The sequence below is a fragment of the Triturus cristatus genome, chromosome 4_2, assembly GCF_964204655.1.
Source record: "Triturus cristatus chromosome 4_2, aTriCri1.1, whole genome shotgun sequence".
NCBI lineage: Eukaryota > Metazoa > Chordata > Amphibia > Caudata > Salamandridae > Triturus > Triturus cristatus.
In genome coordinates, this window is record NC_140586.1 from 477,955,238 (window position 1) to 477,976,335 (window position 21,098).

At 44.4% G+C, this 21,098-nt stretch overlaps 1 protein-coding gene across 1 annotated transcript in view; it reads right to left on the minus strand.

Annotated features, from left to right (window-relative positions):
• Window positions 1-21,098, minus strand: part of GIPC2 (GIPC PDZ domain containing family member 2) — a 551,697-nt gene that overhangs the window by 391,636 nt on the left and 138,963 nt on the right. The window contains exon 2 of the mRNA XM_085601974.1: window positions 4,914-5,099. Within this exon, the coding sequence (XP_085458100.1) occupies window positions 4,914-5,099 (186 nt within the window). The remainder of the gene's footprint in view (window positions 1-4,913; window positions 5,100-21,098) is intronic.

Here is a 21,098-nt window from a genome sequence, read left to right on the forward strand (position 1 = left end):
TGGGTAAATTGATGTTAAGGTCTCTGCATATTATAAGATGGGGGAGGCCAGTGGGTTTGCTCCCCGGAAATCCAATTAAATACTCCGGGATCATCGGCTATACTCCCATATATTGAACATAGGGTAAAGGAAAAGTTAGATGTTAACCCGCATTCTGCTAAAACCCATCTCCCATAAGGATCATATTTAATTTGAGTGGGCTGGAGTAGGCGATTACGCTGGGTCAGAATAGCTACGCCTCTCGTGCACGCTCCCTGTGATGTCCCCCCAATAAGACTATATCCCATCGTATTTAAAAGATGTGTCTGTGGTCCTTCAATATGTGTTTCTTGGAGGCAGATTACATCAGCCCCCATCAGGCGCAAGCCTTGAGAAACCTTCTGCTTCTTGCGAGCATCATTTAAACCGCAAGCATTCAGGGAAACAATTCTAAAATGCATTACATTTGCCATATTAAATAATTACTAACTTTGTAGATAATGTAGCATGCATAAAAAACATATGTCAAGGCAATACCAATACCACAAAGGGACCCCGCCCAGCAGTAAAAGACCATCTGTTCAAAAGATAGAAAAGCATCAAATTCTTGCACTGTCTAATTCATCAAGACAAAAATGCATACTGATAATAGCACCAAAGCAAAAAACATGAAGGATCACCCCCGACCCAGCTCGCCCTACCCCCTTCACTCTCCCCAATTCCCAGAACCCTTACCCTACCCCTCTACCCCCAAAATAGAGCAATCAGGAATAACCTGGATGATGAACGCCTATAGTAAAACCCCGCCACCCAGCCACGCCATGAACTCAGACGAGATTTTTAACCCTTTTAGGCCAGTAAATGAGAGCAACAAAAGGAATGGAGGAAAAAGAAAGGAAAATAACAGAAGATAAGGGACCCTACCCTTATCCAAACCTAAGATACCCCTAAAGCCCTAACCTCATCTCCTTCACCCTAGAGCCTGTCAAGAGCTCACATTCTGCCCTTTCCCCACAAAAAACAGAAAGATAGGAGTCAATGGAATCTGGACCTATCAGTTCTTGATCATAACAATCACTAGCTCTGCCCTTGTCTAACCTTGATTTCACAGAGGTATTCTTGGGCCTTGATTTCTGACACAAAAGTACTTGAAGAGCCATTCACAGTGATTTTCAATTTAGCAGGGTTCATAAGAAATACTTGTGCACCCAACTGCTGAAAGGGGGAAAATAGCGGGCAAGGGCGCCACCTTCGCTCCACCGTAGCATGGCAGAAATCAGGCATTCCAAAGAAAGACACCCCCTTTTGAGAGTTTGGTTGAGTATGTTTGTAGACCATCTGTCTGAGTAGAACATTTCCAAAAAAAAACCAAAAAGGCTTTGGGTTTCTCTCCACCATTAGCATGCTGTTTCTTCAGGATGAAGGGGAAGTGATGGGCCTGCTGGATTTCATGATCCCAATTCCACTCAGCATGATCGGGAAAAGCTCCCTTCAGAAGTTTCATGATGTGTCGGCGGGGATCATCGCCCTCCACTCCTTCGGGGATCCCTAACAGGCGGAGGTTGTTTCAACCCTGCCTGTTCTCTTGGTCTTCCGTTTTCCACATGACATCTGACATGCAAGCGCCTTGGGAGGGGCATAGATCTTTCAGGATGGTAACTTCAGCTTCCAAACTTTCGGTGCGGCCTTCCATCATAGTGACCCGCTTTTCAAAGTTTGAGCAGGTTTTATTCAGCTTTCTAAGTCCCCCTTGCAGTTTTTTGGCTGCCCCTTTAGCTTGTCTATTGTATGTCCGCACTTCCTCCTGAAACTGTTTAATCAACAATAAAATAGCCATCAAGGAAGGCTCTTCAGAATAATGTGATGAAGCTATCATACTTTCAGAACATGAGATCTTGCCAGATTCTTCACCATAGGAGAACGTAAGTTGTGAGCCAGAGTTATCCCATTTTAGCTGACTGTGCTTTTCTGAGCATCTCACCTTTCGCTTACTGGATGTGGTTTTCTGGCATTGGACCGTGCTGATTTCTTTAGCAAAATGACCGCAATTGGTGTCAGATTGGTCCCCGTCGCTTGAGTTGAGGGAACTCCTTTCAGCAGCAGAGTCCGAACCATCCGAGACTGAAAAGAAATGCTTGCCCATCAGTTTGGGGGACAGAACTCCTTGGGACAGCCGTGCACCAGTAATGCTTTGATTCACAGAAGTGGTGGCAGTGAAGCCACATGTTTTCTGTTCGTTTCCATCGGAGAAAGACCCAGCTTGGGCAATAGAGTCCTCAGCAGTAGCGGCCAGAGAAAGAGCTACAGATTCAAAACCCTCCGTGGAGCTCGTGATACCAGCAGTTGAGATCACCTGTCTGTGGGACTCCACTGTTTGTGCTAGCTCAAGGCTTTCCAGAAGATAATGGTTCTGCTCCTGCAAACCAGGTAGCCCCATGTTATCCATGGCCAATTCTATAGATTCAGTACCTCCATTGGGGCTTATCGTTATTTTTTCTTTGGGGCCTGAGGAGCGTCTGACAGGAAACAGTTTTGCAATAGAGGGTTGGGAGCCCACACCATCTTTAAGCGCCCCCCACAAGCAGATCTCCCAGTAGCTTTTTATGGCCCCCAGTGTCCCATTTACCTCTCAGTGCGGTGTCCAAATCCGAAGTCAACATCCCCACGCTGGCGGGTCCGGTATTACCTGGGGCAGTCCTTGTTTTCATCCCCCTCATGCCACAGGACGCCATATTCTGCCCTAGGTAGAGGTTAACCTCCTTCAAAGCCCGCAGAATATCAACGGGGGCCGCGGATCAGATCAAAAGAGCAGCTGAAGACCAGAGCGAGAAAAATCCAGACCTGTGAACGAGGTTGTGGCAGTTTGCGAAGTACTCGTAGCGGTGCCGGCAAATGCCCCTTACTGGAAACGACGGCGGCTTCCTCCAAGAAGAAGCAGAGGTCTGCGGAACAGTGTCCCCGATCCAGGCGGCATAGCCCATGGCCAAAATTGACTAGCGGTGTGTGTGGCGGTGTAGCAGAGTGTTACACAGGCGCCATCTTGCTCCCGCTCCACACTGTTCCCTCTTTTTGTGATTTGATGTAAATCTGTTAAGTAGTTCAGGAAGGTTTGAGAAATTAAGGGTCAAAATGTATATGTGGAGATTGCCACTGTGCATTAATAATTAGGTCAGAGTTTCCAAAGGAAGAGCATTTTTTGTTGCGCTAATAACTTTGGAGCCATTTGACAAATCTTCACAAAATTTTCCCAACAAAATGTTCATCTACCTCAGCTCCTTCCTGGAAAGTTTGGGGTAATCTGTCAAGAGGGAATAAGGAAAAAGGAGGTCCCAAGACACTATTCCCCATTCAATTTCCATTGGTAATTTTAGACAGAGATACAGCCAAACGGCAAAATGAAATTACACCACATTTTTCTCAGAAAGCGTTCTTTGTGATTTGATGTAAATTTGTTAAGTAGTTCGGGAAGGTTTGTGAAATTAAGGGTCAAAATGTATATATTTATTGACAGCTGGTCCCGCAAGAGTTCTGCTGGAGTCCTGAGGGATAGTAAATTCAAAGAATAAAGGGTTTTGATTGGCACAGGAAGCCTTTTTTCCCACCAGCCATTTTACACCCACAGATTCGAGACTGCTTCCAATAAAATCCATGCTGTGATTGGCTGGCCACAACAGTGTTAAGAAATGTTGCAGCCTCAATTGCAGAAAACGGGACTCGGCCCCACTTTTCGGGACAGACTACCCAAAAAAACATAAAGCACAGGCATCTGGCTATGGAGAGCTTTGCACAGCACTACCAATGCAGTATGAAGCCCCATTATGTGGCCTAGCCCCACTACGCACAGCCTGTGCTCAGTGTGAAAGCTGTGCATACAGCCCACTCCCTACAGAGACCTAAGTCCCATTAGGTGGGCAAGTCCCTACTACGCACAGACTGTGTAGGTGAGCGGACTATGCATAGAGCCCACTGCCGCCAGACACAAACGCTATTAGGTGGGCAAGTCTCTACTGTGCACAGTTGGTGCTGAGTGCGCAGACTGTGTGTAGAGCCGACTCCCTCCAGAGACCTAAGACCCATTAGGTGGCTAAGCCCCAAAAATGCACTGAAAGCAGTCAGTGTGCAAATTGTACATAAAGCCTACTTACTTTAAAGACCTAGGACCCATGAGGTGGGCAAGCTGGTACTACGCATAGCCAGCACTCAGATTGCAGACTAGGCATAGAGCCCACTTCCTACACAGATCCAAGCCCAATTAGGTGGGCAAGCCCCTACTATGCACATTCAGCACTCAGAGTGCAGACTGTGCATGGATCCCACTTCCTCCAGAGATCAAAGCCCTATTAGGTGGTTAACCCCCTACTGCACTCAGTCAGCGCTCAGTAAGAAGACCCACTTCCTCCAGAGACGCAAACCCCTTTAGGTGGGCAAGCCCTTCCTATCCACGATCTAAGCAAGTTAGGTGGAATAGGCCCTACTACGCAGTCTGCACTCAGTATGCATACTGTGCATTGCACCCACTCCCTCCACAGCTAAGTCCCACTAGATGGGCAATTCAAGAAGCCTAATAGCATTGGAAATTACCAGTATAGTATTGGGGTTCACCTGTGTGAAATTAGATCCTGAATGACTACTTCAAAATAGCCCTTGTCGTCTATGACAACTTAAAACAGTTCTGCCTGTTCAACCACTAACCTTTAACAAAAGACATTTGCGTTTAACATTTTAATTAGTGGGTTAAAATGCCTAGTCTGGCGAGTGATATTGTCTAGTCTGGCTCAGATTTTTTCGATTTGAAACTTAAAATTCCACACATGACAAGACTGCTCTTAATGAGCTTGTTGTATTGGTGAACGTGCAGGTTTGGTTCTGCAGACACACCCTCCGACATGGATACCCGGTAAAAATAATACACAGCCGTATATGTTGAATCATACCTTTATAAAGGCGTAGCCCACTCCGTTGTCAGTGATGGTAAGCCCAAGAGCGTCCTCGGATTTCAGAACATCCACTTCCTTCTTAATTCCTTTCACGTGGGCAAAAATAAAATCTTCAAGCCCAATTTGTCCGCCCAATAGTTTGTCCATGTCAATTTTATGTGTATTCAATGTGCAAAATAGTATCTGAAATAGAAATAAAGAAAAAAAGTGTTTTTTTAAAAAAATTTGATATGCTATGGACATGGTGACAAAGGTCAATATTCTTACTCTGATATTCTTGTAACAGGTATGAGACACAAATACCGAGGTATCTAATTCAACACTGCAGTTAAAAGTTAAAATACTAATTAAGCAGAGCATTATATTTCTACAAACTATTGGCATTGCTCTTTTAATGGATACCGTATCGGAGTATGTCAACAAGCTGCGTGTAGTATTTCAATCAAATCTCGGGGTTCACTTCTGTGTCGGGTAAATATTAAAAATGCATTATTCAGTGTTTCCCAAAGAAATGCTCAAGGAAGAGCTATTTAATTACCATGTGCGTAAGGTAGTAATTGTTCAGAAATATTAACCATTCAGGCAGAAATCATAAATAAGACAATTATTCTTTTTCACACACGTGTATACAGCAACGCACAGAGGGCTCTCCTGTCATAACCGATAATTAATTTGTAGAAAGAAAAAAAAAGCAGGGGCAGGTGCTGGCGAATGCCGACATTGCCGAACACCAGGTTGCCTAATCTTTATTTCGGTAAATAGCTATTACAACGCAGGTATTTATGGTAAAGGCATATATGTGGTAGTTACGGCATATGCGTGGAAACAGCTGCGTTGGTAGGCAATCCACGTAGTTAGAGGAAACGGAGAGACTCTTCCGCTTCCTCACAGTGACGTGCACTGCCCCTCAGACGAGGGGCCTGCATGAGGAGAGAGGTAAGGGGGATTGGGCCTTGGGCATGGGGCTACTATTTTAGGGGTTTGGGTTAAAGAAGGGCTGAGGGATGGGGGGGGGTAAAGAAGGCCTGGTGGACAGGAGGAGCGTTGGGGTAGTGTTTTAGGATTTAGGGTAGGAGAAGGGCTGGAGGCCAGTGCTCAGCCCAGGGGTAGCGCTTTAGGGTTTAAGGTAGGGGAAGGGCCAGGAGGGTCGCGCACGGGTAAGGTATTAGGGTTTTGGGCGGGATAAAGGGGCGGGGGGAGTCTTACGGGTGGGTTTTGAGGGTTTAGAACTGGGGATGAATATTTTATAGAAGGGTTGGGGGCAGACGGTGGGGTACGCATTTGACCGGGATTAGGGTTTATGGTAGGGGTCAGGGAAACCTTTGCCACGCATATGCCTTTAACATACATGCTTTTACAACAAAATTCATTGTAAAAGCATGCGTAGTAATGGCATCTTTGTTGAAATAACGTGTGTGGTAAAGGTTTACATTGTAATGGGATTTCCCTTGTAATGCATATGTGGTGAAGGCATACGTTACAATGGAATGCGATGTACCGTCATACATCCATTTAATTCACCTCGCACCTTATTTTGAGCATCTTACACTTCCTGCCTCTTTATCCTTACTCTAACATGTTTTCTTGCTTTGTCACTGTTTCCTTATCTTTATCTTCCTCCTTATTTCTCTCTTTTCTGTCCTCTCTCTCTCTCTTGCCCTGAGTCAATGTCTGATAAGTACTGGTGACCATCACCAGCACAAATTAAACACAGATCAAAACGCCTCATTTGTCAATCAGTTGTTCAATGTGAAATTCAACCAGGTAGTGATTATTTCGTCTCCAGCATAAAAAAACCTGGGATGATATGTGAGACACCGGGTTGTGAACTTCATTAACAAGCCTCCCAAATACTGAGCTAAAATAATATTTATCTGTAACCCACCATCAGAGTCTCTATTTTAAGCAGAACGTTTGGGACGGTTTCGATTTAGAAATGTTAAAATGTGAAGGAAGTTTCCAGAATGTAAGCCAGCAATTTGTTAATAATTAACAGGAGCCCACCCACCACACAGCCAGTTCCCTGGATCCAAAGCGGCAGCTAACTGGGCTGACCCTAACACTCCAGAAGACTGGATCAGGGAGAAATGTGAGGCAATCTTCATGATACATCAAAATGCACTGAAATTTTCATGGATATGCAAAACACTTTGGGGCAGATTTACAAGCCCCGTACGCAACATTTGCGCCGCCGTTGCGTCACTTTTGTGACGCAGCGGCTGCGCAAAGCCAGCACCATGCTGAAGGATATTTACAATGTGACGCATCTAGGGAGATGCGTCACTTTGTAAAGCCCTGCGCAACATGTGGGCGTTCCGGCGCAGGGGGGGGCGTTCCGGCACAGGAACGCCTCCTAAAAGTGGCTGAGTGAAATCTACTTCACTCAGTCACTTTTATGCCCATGCTGCGTCAAAACCCTGCGCCTGCTTGAAGCAGGCGCAAGGATTGACGCAGCATGTTAGGCATAGGGGCACCCCGAGCCTTGCTGGAGCTGCGTCGGGCTTGCGACGCGACTCCAGCAATGCGTCACCTTTAAGGCAGCAGATGCATCACGCATCTGTCTCTTCTTGCCCCATGGTGCGCCGCATTGTAAATGCGGCGCATCCATGGTGGCGCAAGAGGTGTCTGCCGTGACGCAAAATAACTGGCGCATCCCTGCTGATATGTAGGGATGCGCCAGTTATTGTAAATCTGCCTCTTTACATTTACCACTTTAAATAAACAATAAGGAAGCATTAAATAAATAATCCAATGCAATCAAAAATAAGCGAATAAGTGAAATCATCATCTAGCTTGCTACATCATCATACCCCAGAAGAATTCATAAGTTCATCACCTAAAGCAGAGCTCACGTGACCAGTCATAGATTCCACTCAATTGTTGTTCACCTCATTCTCACTCGCTACGTCATCAACCACTGCCTCTTCCACACCACAATTGTTTTCACTCTGTTTGCGACCAAACTCCCAATAGACCATGTTCTGTCCTACAGTTTCTGCTCTGCCAACACAAGTGTCAGATCTAATTTCTGGGGTTCCAGGCCAGTCAGAGGATAGTGGGCTCTACAAATGACACTTGGCACAGTTTATTGATGATGTTCTGGGGTAGCTGTACCATTGGACATCAAATTTAATAACCACGTATTCCTTTTAAGGACTTGAGTCTCTCAATGGAAACAGAAACAGTAGTTCAGAACTTACTCAAGGAGATGATATGGTATAGAAAATCTAAATTAAGTAGGACACTAAAATGCCCTTAAAACACTGGTTGCCCAGTCAGTGCTTTAATGCATGAAAATAAAATGCATTAATACACATGAGAAGAATAAGGTGTGCATAAAATAATAATTGGCAAAGAAAAACAGAATTATCTAGCTTCTTCCTGGCCAGAGATGTGGCCCTAAACACTATTATAGCATGTACACACTAAGCGCTATACAAAGATGTTTTAAAAAGATTTAATGTGGGGGTCTTTTGCCAGCCTTTTTCAATAAAATGGGTTTGCAAAGCACAACCCTGTAACCTCAGAATACCAGAAATATCAATAATCCTTGCAACTTCCTCTAACTCTTGAGCCCCAACACAGGAGGTGAAATGGAATAATTCTCTGGAGTGAGCACTAGAGTGTGCACCCAGACTCCCCACTGAATAGCGCAGGGGAAAAGGTGGCTCACCCTCATAATGGTAACAACTCTTCCATTGGTCTCCAGGGGTGATGTGCGGCGACAGATGCTGTCAGAAGGGCTCTTCTCCTGAAAGATGAAACCAGTGACTTCTCCATTGGCAGACAGGTTTCTCTTTCCAGAGCTTGGTAGCACTAGCACTTCTCTCAGGCTCCATGTCAAGATTAGTCCTAGCCGTGAAAAGAGACAGCAACCATCCAGAGATGTTTTACGGCACGGACAAAGTGGGCTATTGCCCAGGGCCCCCACCATTCAAGGAATCCCTTCACAAAAGGATCTTTCTCTCTCACCTCTATCTATTCCTATATTTCGACCTCTCTCCTCTCTGCCTACCTCTAACTCTATCTCTCTGTTTTTCAGTGTCAATTTATGGATTTTGGTTTTCAGTCAAAATATTGAGGTGCCGATTCCGATCCGTTAAAAATATTCCCCGTACAAATCGTATCCGGATTTTTTTACGTACGAATCGTACAAGTCCCGTTCAAACTGGCAAGTATTTGTGGAGAAGTGTAGCTCACTGGTTAGAGGAGGCATACCCTGAAGCAGAGGTCAGACCCGGGACCAGGGTTCGATTCCCGACGCGGCAGGGTCTGGAGCCCAATTGTCCACGGACTCGATAATTCTCGCTTCGGTGCCTACTCTAAGCACGAGTTCACACTATGCAGCTCTGGGCAACAAGCTTGCTTAATCTTCACAACGGCCCCCCGCGGCGGGATGCCTGGCTTTCACCTTGGGGATGCCCAGTACGGGTTATCTCACAGGGAAAAACCAGGATGGGTTCCCAATGCAAGCGCCGAGATGCCCAAGGGTAATTTGAGCGCTATATAAGACTGCACATACATACAAGTACGATTCGTACGTTAAAAAATCCATACGAATCGCATTGGGAAAATTCCCCGACACGTCCTCGGGTCGGAAAAAGTGTCCGACACGTCCCCGGACAGTTTTACGTACGAATCGGGAAACTGAAGTCCGAGCGCGCAAGCACGATCTGTCCCGTCCGTCCGAATGCACAACGTATGGAAAAAACACCGTACGGAGAGAACTCCCATAGCAACCATGGAGACGTCCAAACATGTGCCCACGTACGCGCCGAACACCCCCCCCAGCCCACCCCCCGAGTATGCGCCGTATCCCCAGCCCCCCCATGTACGCGCCGTACCACCACCCCACCCCGTAGGTATGGTGCGTACCCCCACCCCCGTATATATGGAGCGTACCCCCACCCCCACGCTGGGGGTACACACCGTACATATGGGGGTGGGGGTACGCTCCGTACATACGGGGGTGGAGGTACGCTCCGTACATGCGGGGGTGGGGGTACGCTCCGTACATACGGGGGTGGGGGTACGGCATGGACATGGGGGGGCTGGGGGTACGGTGCGGACATGGGGGTGCTGGGGGTACGGTGCAGACGTGTAGGGATGGGGGTACAGTGCATACCGGGCCCCCTCTTTGCCGTGCATCGTGGCGTACTTAGCTTTTCCGGCACTTTTTGGGTCCCGTAAAAATATTGCCATGCGAAGTGCTGTGGGTACGAATCGTACTTGCTGGTCCGTAAAACGCTGCCTGACTCCGTCCGAATGTTGCGTACGCGGTGTCCCGGATCGGAATTGTGGGTATATCTTAGCCGGTCGGTGTTTTTTACGATTCGTACGGAAATGGTGTTTCCGTACGAATCGTACTTGCATGTTTGTAAGGTATTTTTCCCGGGTACGAGTCGGACGGAGAAAACGCTCCGTCCGACGATTCGTACCTGTTTTTTCCAGGATCGGAATCGGCCCCCTAGTTGGAAATGTCAACTTACACTAATATCGAGTTACAAATATCGTGACACAGAAATATCGACAGCAAGAATATCGTGGTGCGGAATATCAACTTTAAGGTAAGAAATATCGATTTTTTAAATTAGTGTAATGTAGTTTAGTATATATTTATAATGCATGTGATGTATTTTTTTGTATAAGTATTGTTTATGTTTTTGGTATATTTAGTTGTTATTAATTTTATTTTAATCAAATATTGTGTTTTTTAGTTTCGTAGTGGGTTGTAGGTTGATAGGGGAATAGGGTGGGAAGTAATTTAATTATATTAAATTAATTAATATTTTTTATTTATTGATATTTATCTAATTGAGATTGCATAATGTTAATTGTGTTTTTAATTTCTTTGGGTACATATTCAGTGCTGGTTGCGGGGTTTATAGGGGTAAAGGGTAGGAAGTATTTTTTTTTTTATTAATTAATAATTAGTTGTTAATTATGATCAATTAATTAATTGGCAATTAATTATGGTAATCTCGCAAATCATTTTAGGTGCAGGTTGTGAGGTTTATGGGGTTAAAGGTGGAAAGTAATTTATTTTTAATTAATTATGAATTAATTGGAAATTAATATGAATTAATTAATTGATGATTAATTAGAGTAATTGTTTAATATTTTTTTTTGTGTGGGTACTTTGGGTTTAAAGGGTTGAAGGGTGGGGAATACATTAATTTTACTTACTTTATAATTAGTAATACTATTAGTTATTTAATTGATTTGTTTTTTAACTGTGTAATTAAGTTTTTTTACAGTTTAGTTTTAGGTGTGGGTTGTGGGGGTTATAGGTGTAAAGGCTGGGTAGTTAATTAATTTTTATATAATTTAATTTGTTTTTTTTAATTAATAATATTTGTTTAATTGAAAATTGATTATGTTAATTATGCAAATACATTTTCGATATGGGTTATGAGTTCTGTGGTGTTTTAGGATAGGAAGTAAATAAACTAAATTTATGAAATAATAAATGTTTTTGTTAATAAATATTTTCTAAAAACAAAATTAATTGTATGAAAATTATTATTATTATTTATTTATTTTTTTAGGTATTTGTGAAATGTATTTAACATTATAATATGTTTTTATTTTATTGTTGTGAGCTTTAAACTTATTTGTATTTTGTTATTTACATATATATATATATTCATTTTTTTGATGATATTTTGTTTGTTTTTAATTTTGAGCTGACTGGAGTGAGAATAGTAAATTTTACCCCTCCGCAATCGAACACTTTCCCTACTGTTGCACTCACTCGAGTGGGAATAGTTATTTTTACCCCTGCACTATCCAACACTTTCCCTACTCTTGTACTGAGTGGAGTGGGAGTTGCTTTTTTTTGTTAATTATAAATTTTATTGTTGTGTTATGTGTAGTGGGAATAGCAAATTGTAGTATTTTGCAATGTTATATTTTATGTAATTTTATATTTATTGTAGATAGACTAGTAAATCTTATTTTTGTGTGGTGTAAACTATTTTGTTACTGCTGTGTTTTGGGTAGGAGTAAATATTTATATATTTATTTGGTGGAAAAAAAATCTTTTTAATGTGGTGGGAAATGTATTTGTATTACTTTAATTAGTAATAATTTATTTTATGTTGTAATTTATATAATTATGTGTTTGATTTATTATAATAATAATGTTATAATGTGCAATATTTTTTGTTAGTTATTTACTTATTTTTAATTAAATTGTAAAATAAGTGTGTTTAATTACAATTTTAAATTACATTGATTTCCTTTTTTAATATTTTATGTTTTTGGTATATTTAAATATGTTTACATATATTTTTGATAATATTATGCTATTTAAGATTTTTTAAATTATATTATTAATTAAAATTGTAGTTTATATTATTGATATATGTATAATTATATATGTGTGTGTTTACATTTTTTTAGTTTATTTGTTGTATTTGTTAAAATATACATTTAATTATATTTTTCTTTTATAAATTAAAGTTAGTATTTAATTTTTGAATATTATAATAGTTTAAAATATATATATTTTAAAATCGATATTTAATACAACTATATTAATGTAAACAATATTTATTTTCGATATTTTTGTACTTACCTGTTTAAGTATAGGGAGTCGATATTTTTACCACGATAAAGTTTTACATCTATATTTTTGTGGTCGATATTCTGTCAGTGAACCGTCTTCAATTAGAAGAAAATGAGTAATAAAAATCAAAGTTGTTGAAACAGGGGCCCACAAAATATGAAGGACCTTCAGCTACCTTAGATTATCACTTCTAGTAGGTAGCAGCACATATTTTAAAATAGGCAGTAAGACTCAATCATTAAAATGTCCTATTTCTATCCCACTCTTTCATATTTGTACTTAAAATACACCAATCTACTATTTTACCCACACACCCACACTTCACCATACGGCCTATAAAAAGATCTCCGGTAAAGAGCCCCCATTGAGGGTGCACGTCGGGCATTGCACCGCCTACCCAACGTGGAGCAAAAAACCCAATGATGAAGTATGACACCTATATAGGTGTGTGAGTGTATTTGTTCCTAAAGAGTAATGCTCCCTGCTGACTCTGTGGAACCTTATTGACCTAGCAAACAAATCTGCACTTACTAGGAACTGCGTACCCCTGTGATCATGATTACACAAAGCTAGACACCACTTGAAGAGCACACACACAGAGCCCCAATGGATCGCACTGTGCACTCAGCCAGTTACATTTATATAAGCGTCATACTCACATACAAATGCACACACACATGTAGCACATGCACCCTGGAAACATGTCCCTGACATGATGCAGATAAAGGTCTTTGTCTGGATGCCTGGACAAACCTTTTACATGGGTGAAACAAGTATGCAATTCCCCTACAGGAGCACAGATAAAAAAGCCTGTCACGCTCTAAAGGAAACCCTCAAACTTGGAGCCCATCTCTGGGGCTCACATCACTAAAGCGAGTATGAGCTTGCATGATGGTCAAGTTCACAGGATGGAACAAAAGAGAGTCAAACTGAACAGGGACACAGGGCAGGGTAGGACAATGCACCACGGCTCTCCAAGCCCGTGGAAGGGACTTCCCGCTCCTATAACCAACAACACACCTTATGGTCTATCAAGAACCATCATTGAAACTGACTGTATTGTCACCATTTATCGAAATTCAGAAAACTTTAAACACCCTTTCATAACACAATCCATTTTCCTGCCGACCACACACGAGTATTTCCTTTACGCTGTTCTTCTTCCAACCTTTATTAAAATCACTCCTGCCAGTTTCCAAATGACCAACATCATGTCCGAATGACACAAATATTAAAATCATGAAGGGCACCATAAAAACAGGCATTCTGGTCCTTAACTATTCTCACTTATAGAATATGGAGTAATATGTGAAATCGGGGATTACACAGAGCAACTTCGGGATGAATAATACTAGTAGCCTCAAACAATTAATTCATTGTTAAAGAGATTATCTGCACTACAACATACGTGTCAATCTCGAATAGTAAACATGCTTGCACAAAATTATTCCATAAAAAAAATTATGTTGCAGGTAGTAGATGTGCCAAAAATGTTTATTGCACCCATCTTGAAAAATAACTATACATAACAATTATATATTGCACAATATCAGGTAATTTTTCTATTGGCCACACAAAATCAATGACGTGTTTATCGGAAGGACCACTAGGGAAATCAGCTTTGCTTCCAGATGCCTTACACATCCTCCTAATTTTATCTGAGGTTTATATTCTCTCCACCTCTCTACAAACACATCAACAGATTAATCCACAACAAGCCACCGATACCATTTACACAAATTTCTTTTGGCAGCAGCCATACCTAAATCACCCTCATATAAAGACTATCAGCCTGCCGATTTCTAGCATTAAAAAGTGGTACAGACGTAGTAATAAATCACCCTTCAGACTTAAAAACCTTCTCTGAAAGTAATTGACCTCACCCTCCCAGTGACTCTCCTTATGGAGCTAAACTGGTACTTTGCTTTACACTAGCTCTAGCAGAATATTAGCATTTTTCACATCACATCACAACACCAACCACTACATTCTTACTATGATACTACTTCTTTGCATTTGTCAGTGTCATCAACACTGTCCTCTACTGATTCACTTTCTGAAACCACACTTTCCTTATCCAACTAGCATGCTATGAAAGAAAATAACTCTCGGTGCTTTTATCTTCGGCTATAACATTTAAGCAAAAGTAAAACTCTTGTAACTTGGTAGCACGCACTTGCTTTCCCATCCAGTCATCAGCAAATAAGTAAGTAAGCGGCCTATGATAAGTGCAGAAGACAAAAAGTATTCCCTTCAAAAAGGACTTGATATGATCAGAACCACAAGTGCATGACAAAACCTCTCTTTCGATGGTGAAATAGTGACAGTAAGGCTCACTTAACGTCTTTGATGCAAATGTTATAAACTTCTGTATGCCATTCACTAAATGGCTTAAATACATCTCCTGAGCTAGTAGCTGGGCTTGGTATCATCCCTCACAACACACTAAGGGGCAGATTCCGATGCGGGCAGGAAGGGCTCTGACCGACGGGCGGAGCCCTCCTGCCCGCATTGGAATGTGCCGTCCGGATTCCTTTCCGAACGAGCCATTCTGATGACCTCGGTCAGAAAGGAGCCCGACTCGGTTTTCCAGATGGCGTACGATGGGCTCAGAGAGCCCGTCTGCCATCCAGAAACCCTTCAGTGCTCCCCAGCAGCCTCTTTCCTGCAGAGGGAGTTCGATTGCTGTTTCCCACTGCCTTTTTATGCCGATCTTTCTGGCACAAAAAAGCAGTGAGAAACTGTCTTTGACGGCCCCTAGCAGGGCCCCCATGGGTGCAAGTCCGCTGGTTGGGGCCTAGGGGGCACCTGTTGATCCCTGCATCCGGTGGCAGGCACCTGAGGTGCCTGCCCAGGGAGCAGGGATGAACTGCACCCATGCTCTTTCAATGAGAGCATGCATTCTGTTCGGAATGTATGCTCTCATTGAAAGGTATAGGCAGGCCACCGAACAGGGTTCAGTCGCATCCTTGTTGCAGGTCTGTAACCGACGACAGGAGGTCATTCAGTTACAGTTCCTGGCCGATCAGAATCAGGACCTAAACATTAAATGCAAAGTGCAGCTAATGCAGCATGAACCAAACATGAATTAGCCCCACATGGTCTTAAAAAAGAATATAATGTATCCGTAGCCTTTGAAGAGCATCGTGAATAGCCCATTGCTTGGGAGCAACTGATTTTATAGTTCTTGAAATTCCAAACCAGCAAATACCGACCAGTAAGACATCCACAAATACCTCCGTTCAGGTCAATCATGGAAAAAGATTATAGGGACCCCAGTTATGCAAACGACTCTAGTGTTTCAGGTATTCCATCACGGCCTACTTGAATCATTTTTGGACAACTATTGGGGGTTGGCCTGCTTTTTTCTTTTATTATTGTTATTAGTTTGATCTTATATCAAGTTGATGAATTTATTATGATAAAGTTGAATTATTACTTTTTATCAATATGTGGTTTTATGATATTTTGAAAACATTTTAAACTAAACACCGATGATGACAATTTGAACAACACATGTTGGCACAGAAACATACATCTCTCTTTTTAGCTTGTCTTATAGCCACTGGTGAGTTGACTGGCTCAATAACTGAATTGTTCCTAAATTGTTCCAGAATGTCAGCTTATTCCGATATAATACTCCTTTAACATATTGCATACTAGAATGGATGTCCCGCATCCACCAAACTCCACATATTCCCCAAATAAATCAAACGGCATCAAGTACGAACAATACACATGATGAACGGACACAAAACGTGACAAAGCAAACATGTACCAAATCAAACACAGCAAAAGAAAACAAATCCAACACTGTAACCACATCGAAACTCATACATCAAAACATCCACCACAGCATCATCATGTTAAATCACTATGCCAGCAAATAGCAACACAGTACAGCATATACTCTAGTGACTGTTCAAATGCCAGACAGTGAACTACCCACCACCAAAGCAGCAAACACCACCACGGAGAACGAATAACACGTTGTATCGAAGGCCAACAACCATCATCTTGTACAAAATTTAGCTAGATGACAGACATCATTACATGCGAACAGACATCACACGCTCCACACCCCTACACAGAGGAAAGAAAACATGTAAAAGGTGCAATATCACAGAACATAATTTGACTTAACAACAGAAAGTGCATGCCTTGTTCATCTTAAGAAATGCCAACCTTCATGCCTCTTCACCTTATTATCGAACACATCACCAATATGAATCATATACATCTGAATCATAACTCTACACACGTCAGAGGCATATGATACAATAATACCCAGTTGCAATAGTACAACTAGCAAAACCACCTGACACATTACGTGATAAAAGCACAGAAAACATGCCAATTATAAAATACTCAGCAACAGAGCAGAACTTTCCAGAACACTTGAAAGAAATCACGAAAATACCCCTCCCAAAAGACCTCAAAATGGAAAAGAACCAGGGGGCGTGGCCAACTGCCGACGGGAATAGCCGCACACTAACCTAGCTCTGCTGTCCCACTCCCGAAATATCTGTGTAAACTCATCTGCCCCGGCCAAATCTCCGCTCTGAGGAAGGAACGTGATCTACAGCTGCTGGCCCAGTAACACACAAACCTTTAGGGAAATTGGAGAGGCCCCGGTGTTCGGCGGTTGTAGCTTGCGCCACCCGAAGCGGCTGTGCCGGAGGAGATCCTCGTCCGCGATGCTCTACGCGACACCGCCTCTGCGGCCTGGGCCGCGGACCGACAAAGAAGAGGCGGACGAGCGGCACTCATTGACTATTGAAGCCAAATGCGCAGGAGGCACCCGAGGTGGTGAGCGACCCGGCTCCGGCCGAACCCGATCCCCCGAATGGCTGCCGGGGCCCACAGTTAGACGGGACCTTGATGATAGAGGCGGGCCTGCCCACAACCCCAGATACTGCAATGGTCCCAGTCCCATCCGCCCCAGCTCCTCCAGACATAGTTGGGCGGGCCGCCACTACCACCATGTAATATTGGAGGGCTGATCTTGTGAGAGGGGCCGCGAACACGAAGAAACCCCTAGAGGAAGGAGCAGTGCCACCAACTGCGCGCAACGTCTCTTACAGCGCGCTGGACGTCCTGTGGGGTCTCGTCACCCTGTTTGCAGCCCGATGAGTGCGAGTGGCCGCTGTGTGTTTAACTAGGGGGGCTCCTCGGCACTGCAACATTTTCCTTAGGCTGAGAGAGGCACAGAAGGCGGCCGATGCTGAGCAGCAAGAAGCGGTGGTGGATTAGTGCTCCTGTTGGCGGCCGGTCCGGGGGCTGGTCTTGACCGAGATTCCACTTGACCATCCAAAGGTTGATTAGTCGCATTAAGGCCTACGGTACAAAGAGGAGCCAGGGCATCCAAATACCTCGTCACGGTGAGAGACCAGCACTCTTTACATTCCTGAGGGGTGCCACTTAGTGATCCATTGGCTTGGGGGTCGGGGTACTCTTTGCCAAAACCGACAGGCCGGGTGGGGTGTCCCACTGCAGGCGGCGGTGAGTAGCGGGCGCATTCCGGCACCCACCTGCACCCTAGTTGGTGGAACAACCATGGCTATGGGCCGAAGCAGACGAACGGCCCTGCAGGCCAAATTGGACAAATATGCGTGGCAGAAAACTCAAGAGGAAGGCCAGGGCACCGCCGCAACCCAGGGAGAGAGTCCAGAGCCCACGATGTAGATATTTTGGTGGCAATAACTACTGTATGGACCTCCCTCGAAACCCGGATCGACACAGTCGCCAAGAAGGTTGCCTTGATTAGGGAAGACATGAGGAAAATGGCGGACAGAGTGAGTTCTGTTGAGAACACCACTAAAGATTTAGTGGATGACTCGGCCCTCCTTAAAAGACAGGTGGCTGAACTGCAAACTTCCCAGGAGGCACTGACCCTACAACTGGATGACTATAAAGGCCGAATGAGGTGCAACAATGTTCAGATTCTTGGCATTTCGGAAAAAGCGGAGGGGCAGGCGGCCGACCTGTTAGTGGAGGACCTGATCCTACAACGACTCCAACGACGAGGATTATCTGAGTGTTTCTTCATTGAATGAGCTCATCGTGTGCCTGGGGGTAGGCCGAGACCTGGAGCCCCCCGATGACTTCTAGCCCGGGTGATTAACTTTCGGGACTGTGATGTGATCCTCCAGACTGCGCAGGCGACCCTCCCGCTGACAGACGAAAACAGTAAAGTGTCCTCCTTTACGGATTTCACCCTGAGGGTTCAAAAGCAACGGCATAATTTCCTGGAAGTAAAGCGTGCTCTTAGAGACCAAGAGATCAAATATGCCATGTTGTTCCCAGCAAAACTCCGGGTTGTATCAGATGGCATATCATAGTTCTTCACGAGACCGGAGGACGCTTGGGACTGGCTTGACGGCTGGCGTACAGTTGGTAAGCGGTCACACAAATTCAGTCCTGCGGCTGGCAGGGCCGGTGACCGGCGTCAGCAGCGATGATCCCCTCCTACTTCAGGTTCGGAGTCTCCGGACCCGACAGGGTAAATGCAACCGAAGGACAAGTAAGCGGGACTGGCTACTAAGTCTTTGACTTTCATACTCAGCTGAGACGTTGGTGTTATCCTCTAGCTGTAGTTTCTCCTCCTGCTGTTTGGCAGAATCAAACTCTTTCCACATGATCCTTAGTTCATTGTTATTTCTTATGCATCTGCCGGGGCGTATTGGCCGGTGCCCGTTCCGCTGTATATTGTTGCTATAGAGAGTGGGGTTGTTCACGCACCTGAATTTGATGAGAGAGGGCAACAGGCACTCTGCAAGTTGGGGGTGGCGTGTGGTTCTAAACCCATTGTGCAGGGAGGCAGGGTGGGGGGAGTCCGCATTAGGAGGGGGTTATGGGGTTCGTTGTTGATGTTTCTTTTGTTTTCTGTATCAGTGCATTGCCATGATTGGTTCCCCGACTAAGCAATTGGTCCCGCTGTCCCTTATGATCACCAACACTATTTGAGCTGTCTTTGTCCACTAAATAACTACTGTCATGCTGGGGAGGGGTGCTCTGGGACCCAGTGGTGGATGGATCCTCTGGATGATTTCTTTACTCACCAAAACGATTAGATGGCACCTGGCGGGGCTCTCAGTTTATTAACTTGGAATGTCAATGGCCTGGGGGACAGGATTAAGAGGGGCATCGTGTTGCAGTATATCAAACGGCAGGAGCTAGACATTGTGATGCTCCAGTAGACACACTTGGTGGGGTACTCCTGTGGGACCCTGAGCAGACGAGGGTACCGCCTGATAGTTCACTCAGGGTTTTCCTATGGCTCAAGGGGAGTGGGGATCCTCCTACGCAAAGGCTGCCCCTACATAATACACAACACCTGGACTGACGCTCAGGGTAGATACTCAGCGGGCACATGGGAAGGACGGGTCCTTAATGTAGTCTCCATATATGCTCCCCCTGGGTTACAGAGACTAGCCTTATGAGATGTACCGACTCTCCTACTGGAATTGCCCTTGGGAGGGTTGATACTGGGAAGTTACTTTAATTTAACTTCGGAGGGATATCAAGACCGTCTCCCACCACAAGCGGATCCACCACGGGGCTCGCAGCTCCACAAATTCGCCAACGCCCTCGGAGTTGTGGACGTCTGGAGGTGGTTGATCCCACTCGGTACCCACTTCACGTTCCAATCAGGGGCTCACGGTAGCCAGTCTTGAGTCGACTATATGTTTACGCATGCACAAGATATTCCTGCCTTCACTGGGTCCAAATGTTTAGCACTCTGGATATCTGATCATTCACCCTTCCTTACTACTCTCGGTCTCCAGCAGGCCAGACGCCACAGTACCCTTACTATACAACAATGGGCGCTCAAGATACCTCAGATAAGGCAGGCGCTGCTTAAAGACACTGATTACTATTTCACTGAAAATGTGGGCTCCGTCGATTCTGCAGTGACACTTTGGGGAGCGTTTGGCGCTGTTATCAAGGGCAGAGCACTGTCGGCAATGGTGGGACATAGGACTGAGCGCTCTAAGAGGATGGTAGAAATAGAAGCAGACATACTCACCAGGGAAGAGGACATCGCACATGCCCTTGACGCCCAACATAGTTGCCATATCAAACGGCAGGATTACAGACAACTTCCTTTTGAAGAAGCCACAGCCTGATCTCTAGCTACCCGTCACAGAATCTATGAGCATGGTGACCGCACGGGTAAACTCCTGGCATGGCTGGAATGGAAGGAACAAGCCTCCAGAAGGGTCCATGTCACAGCAGGCCCCGAGAGTATACTTCTCACTGACCCCCAAAAAATTGCTGACTCCTTCGCTGCCCACTTTGAAGAGGTCTACAATGTACCGGAGACATCTCAAGCCCCGTTGTCAGCTGATCTCCTTGCCACTATAAATGTGGTGGGTCTCTCCCCGCAAGATAGAGACGCCCTAGAAGTGGATATGACTGAGACGGAGATTCAGAAGGTCATACAAGATGTCCGTACTGGCAAAATGATGGGTCCCAAAGGACTCCCCATTGAGCTTTTTATGCCCATGGCCACTAAATTAGCGCCTCACCTGTTGAATATGTATATGGAATGTTTTGAGACGGGCATACTTCCGGCAGATATCCGAACCGCCTCTATTGTTGTCCATAAA